At 37.1% G+C, this 10,727-nt stretch overlaps 1 protein-coding gene across 1 annotated transcript; it reads left to right on the forward strand.

Annotated features, from left to right (window-relative positions):
* Positions 1-323: 323 nt before the first annotated feature.
* Positions 324-1,151, forward strand: LOC141640521 (protein FAR1-RELATED SEQUENCE 5-like). The gene has a single exon (XM_074449292.1). It carries the CDS (start codon positions 324-326, stop codon positions 1,149-1,151), a length of 828 nt encoding a protein of 275 aa, XP_074305393.1.
* The last annotated feature ends 9,576 nt before the right edge of the window (positions 1,152-10,727 follow it).

Raw genomic sequence — 10,727 nt, forward strand, 5'->3', positions numbered from 1 at the left:
GTCTTGAATGACTTTTGTAAATATTTCTAATATTAATGAAATAGTATTATGTCTATTTGTTTGTTTAATGTCATTAACATTCAATACATTTTATATATGCTATATCAAAACGGACAACAATATTTCCTATGAACATTAGCAGTAAAATAAATGTTCCTTTAAAGGCATGATAATGGACATTGGCAGGAATACATTATATATGAACCTTTATTTGTATGAAATAAATTACCAATCTTTGTAGAGCATATTAGAATTCGATTACTGCATTATTGATGCAATAATATTCAATATACTTATTTACTAAACTACTGTTGAAGCAGACAATGAGTACAAATGATGAAACTACGTCTTCTTCTACAAATAACAGCTTTATGACTCCAAGAACAAGAATTGAACCATTAAATTCACTCCAGTACATTACATTCTGTCCAGAGGAAAAGAAACCAAAAGTAGGACAAGTATTCGGAACACTAGAATCAGCAGAGTTATTCTACAAAGAATATTATACAATATGTGGGTTTACAGCAAGACTTGCAACAACAAAAAGGATTAAAGGCAATGAGTTACCAAACAGTTTTGCATTAAGGAATGTTGTCTGCAATAGGAAAGGTGTAAAGGAAAGTAGGAAAAGGAAGAGGACTGATACTGATACTGATACTGCTGAGAATGATGCACAATCTGATGTGACAGACATAAGCCGTGTGAGGCCGATTACAAGAATTGATAGTCGTGCATTAGTGCAGTTCAAATACCAAGAAAATGGAACTTACATTGTTACCAGATTCGATGAAGCCCATAACCATCCACTTTCTTCGCCGGAATCTACAATATTCTTGAAAGGAAACCGAAAAATGACAGAGGTACAGAAACAATTTGTCACAAAGGTAAAGGTGCTAAAACTAGGTGGTGTGAAAGCCTATAGAGGTTGGAAGGAGCTTTGTGGAGGTTACGACAACATCGGTGCTACTGAGGTTGATTTCAAAAACTTTGTCAGGAACATAAAAACCTACATTGGTAATTTTGATGCGCAAATGTTTGTTGAGAATCTTAATGGGAAAAAAGACACATGCAGTTCATTTTACTTTGATTTTATAGTAGATGAAAACAAGTGTCTGGCTGGAGTGTTTTGGGCAGATCCGATCTCTGCATAAAGAACTACATGCTATTCGGTGAGGTGTTATCAGCAGATGCTACATATGGAACAAACAAGTACGATATGGTGTTTGTGCCTTTTACAGGAGTTGATCACCACAAAAGGTGCATAACCTTTGGAGCTGGGTTGATAGGTGATGAAAGTATTGAGTGTTACAGATGGCTGTTCAAGACATTTTTGGAAGCAATGGGTGGGTGCCATCCGAGAATTATAATTACTGATCAAGACAAATCAATGAAGTCGGTAGTCCCAGAAGTGTTTAAGGAGTCAACACATAGACTTTGCATGTGGCACATAATGAAGAAACTAAGAGAAAAAGTCAGCTATCAACTGTTTCAAGATGAGAATTTTAAGAGCAGGCTCAATAGGTGTGTTTGGAACAACCAACTTGAGCCTGATGAATTTGAAGAACAATGGGGGAAGATAATGACTGATTATCAACTTGTAGAACACGAGTGGTTTTCAGATTTGTACGATATGGCTTGATGAGGGTTACTTCAAGGTCTGAGAGTGAAAACAGTTTCTTTGACAGGTTCCTCACACCTCATTTGACCCTTGTTGAGTTTTGGGTGTGCTATGAGAGTGATTTGGAAGCACAAAGACACAAGCAGTCCAAGTTGAACAGTGACAACAAACACTCTGAAATCCCACGGAAAACAAACTCAAACCTTGAAGTCCATGCTTCTGAAATATACTCGCACAACATTTTCAAAGACTTCCAAACAGAATTGGTTGCAGCTTTGTCTGATTGCCATTTTAAAGATGTGGACAAGATTGATGAGAAAAAAATATATATTATAACAGACTTGCAGATGCCAAATAAGTCATGGAACGTAGCATATTCACCAGATAACATGGAGATTACTTGTTCCTGTTCTATGTTTCAGAGAATGGGCTTGTTGTGTAGGCACTGCCTTTGGATTCTACACAAACAAGATTTTCAGAAAATACCAGAACAGTACATAATGCAAAGATGGACAAAAGCTGCAATGAGTAAGCCTGTCTTTGATAAAGAAGGCAAACTAATAGATGTCTCTCAAAATTTTTCTGACCGGAAAAGTTTGAGTACTGAGCTGTGGCAAGAGGTTTATTCTTGTGTCAGCGTAGCTGAGTGTGATGATAACGACATGAAGCTTTTGATTGAAAAACTGAGAGATATTAGATTGGATATTATTAGTAACAGAAGTGTTCCAGCAAAGAAGAAAGACAAGATGAAAGAAATAGAAAAATATGTGGGCTGCAAAATACCTCAGAAGTTGGTGATTCATGTTCCTAAAAAATCTAAAAACAAGGGTAGGACCAAGGGCAAGAGAATTGAATCACATATGTTAAAAGCCCTAAAGAAGAGAGCAAAAGAGAAGAGGTACTGCAAAACATGTGGCCGCCAAGGACACAACTCTTGGACTTGCAAAGAAACAAACCATCTGACAGGTATGTATAATTTGGTTTCGTGTTAAAGCATATTACATTTATGCTAAATAATTATTAATTATACAAGTATAGCGCATAGTGTTTACCTTCGAAAATCATCACGCTCTTTGTGCAATGAACATTATGGTTGTTCTGAAGGCATAGATGAGAATTTCAGCAATGTACATTTGGTTAACATTAAATGTATATCAATTTAGTTGTTCATTTTGGCCATTTTGTCCTTATAAAATCTAATATTTTATTTACATTCTGTTGCATATTCACCAAATACCACCATAAAGATGACGACGATGAAGGAGATGAATCTGATGATGTGGAGGACGACGATGAAGGAGATAAATCTGATAACGAAGTAGAAGATGTAAATTTTTGATTCAAGGATAAACATACATAATATACACTACGAGAACATTCTTAAAGGCTTGTATGTACAATTCGATTTTACTGCCAAAGTACATTACTCTTATAGCCGAAGTATATTACATTTGTATTAAAGGATCATTATTGTTGTTCTGCAAGGAACATTCTTAAAGGCTTGTATGTACAATTCGATTTTACTGCCAAAGTACATTACTCTTATAGCCAAAGTATATTACATTTGTATTAAAGGATCATTATTGTTGTTCTGCAAGGACATCATCAACTTGATTGGAATTGTTTTCCCAGAGTACAATAATTTGAAGGCACAAAAGCCTTTTGCACAATAAACATTATTGTTGTTCTGGAAGAACATAATAAACTTTATTGAAATTTGTTTCCGAAATATAACACTCTCTTGAATTAAATTTTTTTCAAACTTCAGGTTGTACGAGTCGTAGCTTCCTCAATATATGTTACATTACTCACTCACATGTCACAAATGAAACTAAAAACGTTTTTACGGCTTGAATTCAGCATCTTCCTCATCTTCATCGTCGTATTCTTCCCATGGCAGTGGGTTTGAACGGAAATCCATTGCCTTCTTTAGTACAACATCAAAACATACATTGCCTTATGTTGAAATCATATATGAAATGTATTTCTTCCGCAGAATCAGTAGGGGAGCGTCCTAGGAAAGTAAAGAAAACAAGGGGTTAGAACATGTACAAATGTGTACTGAATTATGTATTAATAATAATTGTATTACTTCTGAAACTCACATCGGCTTTTTTAAGTCCACATGTCCAATTTAGATTAACCTTAAATGTCTCCATATGTCTCATAACGTAAATACCACAATCAGTCTTGTTAGTGTTGTTCCTCCACTTCATCCTTGCAAGAATAGGCTGCAGTTTTTTGATGCGATCAACTTTTACCTTTGAAACACCGATGTCTTTCAAGTATTCTGCTAGAACATTATGCTGGCGGAGAAGGGGGAAAAAAACAATAGGACACTAATAATTATGAGCTTCAATATCACAAAAATAAGAAAATTAAGACAGACCATATTGTTGGGGAAGGTACACTCTATGTAAAGTCATTGTACATTCATAATAATGAAAAGGAACAGAATGTAGTGCTGTTAAGCAAGAGAGAGCATAAAATCTTACAAAAGACAGTGGTCTATCGTGGAAAAATTCCTCTGGTTTCCGTCACGATGCACATTATCAATGATGATGAACTTATACTTGTTGCTGTCAATGACTATTAAATGGTAATGCCTTTTATATATAACTGGGAAGATGAACTGTAGATTTTAAAAGATTTAATTAGGCAACAAGCAAATTAAATATAACATGCAGAAAGAGTGTATATTGTCGATGCTAACCAAATCAATTGTATCTGGGTTAACCGAGAATTGGGTAAACTCTTCTTTCATTATATCCTTAATCACCTTAAAATTTTCAACAGTGTCCAGTTCTCCTTGAAGCATCATTTGTATGCAAGACAAGTAAAGTTTCTTATGTTAATTAAGGGAAACAACATTACAAAATTTACTTGTTGAAATAAGTTTATATAAATATTTGACTTACACACATAGGCGTGGTGAAAAAAAATCGATATGGCTCTGAAGAGTTTCTTGTAGATTCCTTGGCATTCAAAAGTTTTACCCAACAATCGATCACATCACTCGTTAAATACTTAGATTCTCGTAGCGTTGCCATTTCAGTACGCCGAAGAGAAATGTCACCCACATGCACAAGAAGTTCCCTGGTTCAGGACTACTAGTGTTAACTGAAAACAGGATACATAACATTTTAAATTTAAATATTGTACATTAGTAGTAATATACATGTACCTGGCTAAATCGGTATGTTTTCCTCTACTGTACGACACATAATCAGTAATGCAATTCTGAAAGTCAGTAAGAGGAGTAATAATGCATGTATCCGTGCTTAGTAAATTATGATTTGCAAGGATGCTCAGAGACTCTGGTTGACTTGTTTCATGTTCATGAACATTTTGATTATTGATGACTTTGCCCTTGGTAGTGTCAGCACTGTCAAGCACATCATTGTAATCTGTACTCATCTCCTCCGTACTAGCTATATCCTTTGTATTTTTGTCCTCATCGTTAAGACAGACATTATGCTCATTTGTACTTTTGTCTTTTATCCTAGCTATGTCGTTTGTATTAGTCACATCTGTCGTGCTGTCATTGTTCTCACAAACATCATTACCATCTGGTATATTCCCTTCTGTACAACCTACCTCCACTGTTCTCTTCTTAACCTTAACAGTCTCATTGTTGTCACGGACACCAATATCATTTGTACTCTTCTCTTTCTTTCCAACTACCTCCTATCCTATCTCCTCATCCCCAACAATCTCATCACCACATTTATCCTCGTAGAATTCTTCATCAGACGAATCCAGTTTCTTTGGGAAGGGCTTCTCTTGATACTGATTCACCTTTGTTAAAACGTCATCACAAACAATGTTGCACGTGGATGAAACCAAAGTGCAAAGATATTTGATTCTAAATATTCAAAGTCCATCCATCTACAAAAGTTAGAATATCTTGAGGATAGGTAACTTATAAACAGATGTGCTTTTAATAATTTAAGAAAGATCATTTAGTTAAACCAAAAGTACATTTACAATTATGGGATATAAATTGTTTAGAAACTTACGTTGGTTTTTGTCAACCCATAAGTCCAATACTGACCCCCCTTGTACGTTTCCATGTGTTTCATTGTGTAAATACCACAGTCAACAACATTTTGATTGTTTTTCCAAGGCATTTTTAATACAGCAGGCTCCATTGCTCTTAATCTTTCCTTCAAATCACCAATGTCATTCAAATATTCTGCCAAAGCATTACGCTGCATGGAAAAATTCAGATCAAACTATCTAGAGAGACCGTGCAAAAAATATGATATTGTAAAAGAAAAAATAACCAATGAAAGGCAACTGAACAATTACCATATCCCAAGGTTTGTTTCCATAACGAGTTTTTGGGTTTTCATCATGCTGTTGATTATCAAGAATGACAAACTTGTTCTTCTCCATATTGAATACGAACAGGTAAAAATGCTTGTCGGATATTATTGGGAAAAAAAACTGTTTTATATAAGAAAAGATTAGAAGATACAACAGACATAAAATTTGTTACGAGAGTAAATTAGCAGCATATAACACTATCTATTGACTATATATATTGTTTGAGCTAACCATATCAACTTTTGTCACATCAATAATCCCAGCATGATTTAACTTATTTCTAAGATGCTTCTTGAATACTTCTAACTGTCTTTCAAATTTTAATTCTTTCCTTTGCCCTTGAAATGCTAGCTGAACACACAGAACATAATATTCTTCTCTTAATATACACTTGTATAACATAAAATTATTGTAATATAGAATGAATTAAAATTTTACTTACAAATACGAGGGTTGAAGCAAAGAATCGACGTGGTGCTGAAGATTTTCTTTCAAGTTCCTTAAAATTCAAGTAAGTTTACCAACAATCAACCACAACATCTGATATATACCGAGGTGGTTTTAGAGATGCAAAAAGATATCGGGTACCCATGACATTCTTAAACTCAAAGAGCTTTTCACTGGTTCAGACGTTACACAAAACAAGTCAGTTAATTACACATATGTACATTATCTATATTAATAATGCACATAATACCCAAACGAAATGTACAGAATGATTAAATAAAAGAAACATAATGAGTAGAATAAAATATACCGAGCAAGAACAGTGCCTTTTCCCTTAGTGTAGTAGACGTAGTCAGTAATACAGTGCTGAAACTCAGATGGCTCTGTACATGGGTCAGTGTCTCCTCTTAGTAAATCAAGTTCCGTACTAATATCTAAGCTCGGGTTGGGATTGGTTGCCTTGGGTTCTTCACTATAATCTTTAGATAACATGCTACATACAAGGGTATTTATAACATTATCCGTATTAGCTTCTTGCTCATTCTCCCTGACACGGCTATCGCAACCCTATCAAAGATAAAACCAAACGGTCCCAACTAAAATGTAGTAGAGGCAGTCGAGTATCGAATCCACAGGGAGGTAATGTAATTATCAGCTATCTAGTTCTAGTCCTAAAGTAACAATTGGGGGGTTTTGTTTGAATTGGTTTCTAAACTACGAGATTTAAGGGAAAGGGAAATAAAGGCAAGAGCGATAAGACAAGAAAAAGGTTTAAACTATCAAGAGAGAAGGGACATGTCGGAATTTCGGTTCACTGCGGTAGTCCAGTGACTCAGCTGTAAATGATTCAGACGAACTAATGTGAGACGGATGTTGAAAGGTCCTTTCGGTCCACTTCCTATCCTAAAATACCACTAACTTAACTTTCATTCTCATTAGGGTAGTCTACTGTTCAAAGCAGGCCTATTTAGTCCAATCTTTCGATCCAGGATTAATTTTAGCCAGATTAAAGGGTGACAAAGAAGCGTGCACTCAACTAAGTCGAATAAATACAATTAAATTGCTATGGTGACAGGGTCTCACAATTAATTCATCTAATTCATTTACTACATCGTCACATTTCTACCGCAGATCCCCTAATCCCAACATGAAAGGGGTTTAGCTACTCATGTCGCTAATTAAACTAACAACAATTAAATCCCCAGCAGTAAACATTATGAAATAAACAATAAATTGCATAAAAGAGAAATTAGGGCAGAAGAAATAATGAGACAAACAAAGAATTAAGGCAAACAAAAGGTTAATTATTAATAAAGGAAGAGAAAGGAATTACAATCCAAGCGAACCCGGCGTAAAGAACGCAAAATCCGAGTGAAAATAATCCCAAAGCAAGGTTACAGTGTAGAGGAATAATGTACGTAGCAAAGTTTAACAGTAGAGAGTTTGATAAAAATCAAAGATCCTCCTAATTAACCTAGTAAAGCGTGCTTAAATAACAAAATAATTAAGTTTAGCGAAATAAACACTCACGCGGGCTGATTAAAGACCATAACCATCAAAACCACTCGATCGACCAAATCCTCAGCCAAATCTACTCGATCGACCAGAAAGTTACTCGATCGAGTAGATGGTCTTTCTGCAACTTAAGGGTCGAGTAGTAAACTGCTCGATTGACCATTCTGGGATGTAGAAACCACTCGATCGAGTGGTAAAGCAGCTCGATCGAGTACTTTGACTTCATTTCAGCTCAAGTCCTCGCCTAAATGCCTCGTAATGCGTGCCACGACGCTTCCAAATGCAGTATCTCACTCTGGAAATTCCCGTCTTCTCTAAATGCATGCAAAAAGGACGAAAAAGGGTACGATTCCACTACTTTCGCGTTCATTTCTATAAAAGGGACAAAACGAACCAAAGTAGCCAATTCGGGGCAAAATACCATGGAAATAGTATAGAAATGCATAGAAATACGTGCCAAAATAGGCTAAAAAGACTATACATTAGGCACGTATCAAATCTCCTCAAACCAAACCTTTACTCGCCCTCGAGTAAACTCAAAACTATACACAAACTAATGGAACGGAAATGATAACTCAGAGCTAGCTTAACTTGTCTACTTGAACCAATTTAATGCAACAAAAACTAACAGTTAAAGCTAAGCAGTCAATACGCAAACGAATTATAAGCTGTTCAGAAATATAGCCAACCTATCGACCTTGCAAGACAACCAAAATCGGACTCTCTCGTGGTCACTCTTCTCTCATGAAGCAAAGGGTGAATGTTATATGTAAAAGAGAGAAGAAAAGACAGTCACTCACCTAACTGCGACCTACATAGCATGCATGCAACAAAAATGAAAGACAATTCAAGTACTAATGCACACACTCCAACCAATAATGTCCGTCACAGCCGAGGGCTTACAAATAATTTGGAAATAGTGAGGTTCAGGTGAGAAAGGCAAAACATGTTATGGAAATGTGGAGGTAAAAGCGTCAAGCTAGTTCCTAACAGGACCATAAAGAAACCATCCTAATCTCAACTGACTGAAAAACTAAGTACAAGTGCCCTTCATTTGGCACAAAACTCACTAAACTCGAACACAATCTCCTCAAAAATATGGGATAAAACGGAGGAGTCAGACGGTCACAAAATTCCCTTTTTAAAAACCGTCTGAATGAACTAACTCATATAAAACAACTATTTTTTTCTTTTTTTTCAAACTTTCTTTTTCTTTCTTCTCCTGTATCACGTTCCAGCCTCTTTCTTTTTTTTTTCTTTTCTTTCTTTCACGTTTTTCTTTTTCATACTCCCTTCCTTTCTTTTCCAACAACTCCATACAAAAGAGATACGGCCAAACTGCAGACGAAAACTCATACCACAAAAGAACATACTAACTAGCTTGACTAGGCAGGCTTAGTTTGGGATGTAGCTAATGGGTCAAAAAGGCAAGTTTTGGCTAATGTGGAGCTAATTGGGTGAAAAATATAAGGAAAGGGAAATTTGCAAGCACCTCCCTGCATGTGACACCAATCACAAACCCGAATATGTGCATTTGACGAGAAATTGAATGTCATAAATGTGCAAAATAGACGAACATGCTATGCAAGGAGTACTACTCAAAATTCCTAATGAACTGGTCATGAATGTCACCAGTTATGGGCTCTAATATCTCAGAATTTTTAAGTAGTTTGCCAATTTATCAGGTCAAGTCTTAACAGTCGGCTATATTTGAACAGAAACTCGTAGACTATGCGTATGACAAAGCTAATAACTATCAATAAGGTGCAAGGCTCAAGTAAAATGACAAGTTATATTGCATTATCATCACGGAAATCTACCGTTCCGACTCAACCTATATGCAAAAATAAACGTGAATATGTTTTGATTTTTTTGAAATTTTGCTAATTTTTTGAAATTTTGATTTTTTAATGGAAGTAAACAACAATGCAAGCTGAAAAATAAACGTGAATGCAAAAACAAATGCAGATGCAGACTCAAAAGGATGCAATACCCTCCCCAAACCAAAACGGACAACGCCCTCGTTATCCTCCAGCATACACCAGCAGATATATACAGGGGAACGGGAATATATAACCAACGAAATAAAAACAATAAAAATAAAGGAGACAAAATAAAAGAGTAAGAGATACATACAATATACGAACTTCCCCAAACCAGCCAGAAAACTGGGGAAGTGAGTAGACCAGTAGCTACTCGTCGTCGTCGTCACTGCTCTCACGGACACCCTCCGCCCTGTACTCGGGGTCTCTCTCCGCCTCTCTCCTCCTCCGCTCCTCAGCACGAGCTCTCTCCACTGCCACCTCTGGGTTCTCCTCCTCCTTCTCCTCCTCCTCGGACACTGGGTACCCCTCAGGTGGGTACCGGAAGAAGGAAGGGTGTGGCCAACCCTCCGGGATCGGTCTGTGTCGCCGCAAGTGGTACTCGTACAGAGGGTGTAAGGCAAGAGCCATGTCCCTCTCCATACGAGCCTGGCGCGCTGCAACCTCAAGCAACAAACCGTAAACTGCGCCCCCTTGGTTCAGGACCGCGGGCGCCACAAAAGGAGGAGGTGGTACGAAAGTAGCCGGTAAGACCGTCTCAGACTGTGTCTGGTCAGTGGGAGGTGGAGTAGGAGTAATAGTAGTAGTGGGAGTAGGGGTCGGATCGGGAGTAGCCGTGGAAGGCTGGGTACTCCCTGAAGGTGTGGACCCCTCTCCAGTCTCAAGTCGCCGCTTCTTGGCGGCGGGTGCAGTGGGAGTAGGTCGGAGTGGAAGGTGAAGGTCAGGCAGTGGTGGCAGATGGTGGCCCTTTGCAACAGTGGGCAAGGGCTCAAGAC

This window comes from Silene latifolia, unplaced genomic scaffold, assembly GCF_048544455.1.
Source record: "Silene latifolia isolate original U9 population unplaced genomic scaffold, ASM4854445v1 scaffold_88, whole genome shotgun sequence".
NCBI lineage: Eukaryota > Viridiplantae > Streptophyta > Magnoliopsida > Caryophyllales > Caryophyllaceae > Silene > Silene latifolia.

What these genes read in the sequence shown, in the direction of transcription:
- LOC141640521 (XM_074449292.1), top strand. Translation starts at nt 324, where the DNA reads ATGAGTACAAATGATGAAACTACGTCTTCTTCTACAAATAACAGCTTT.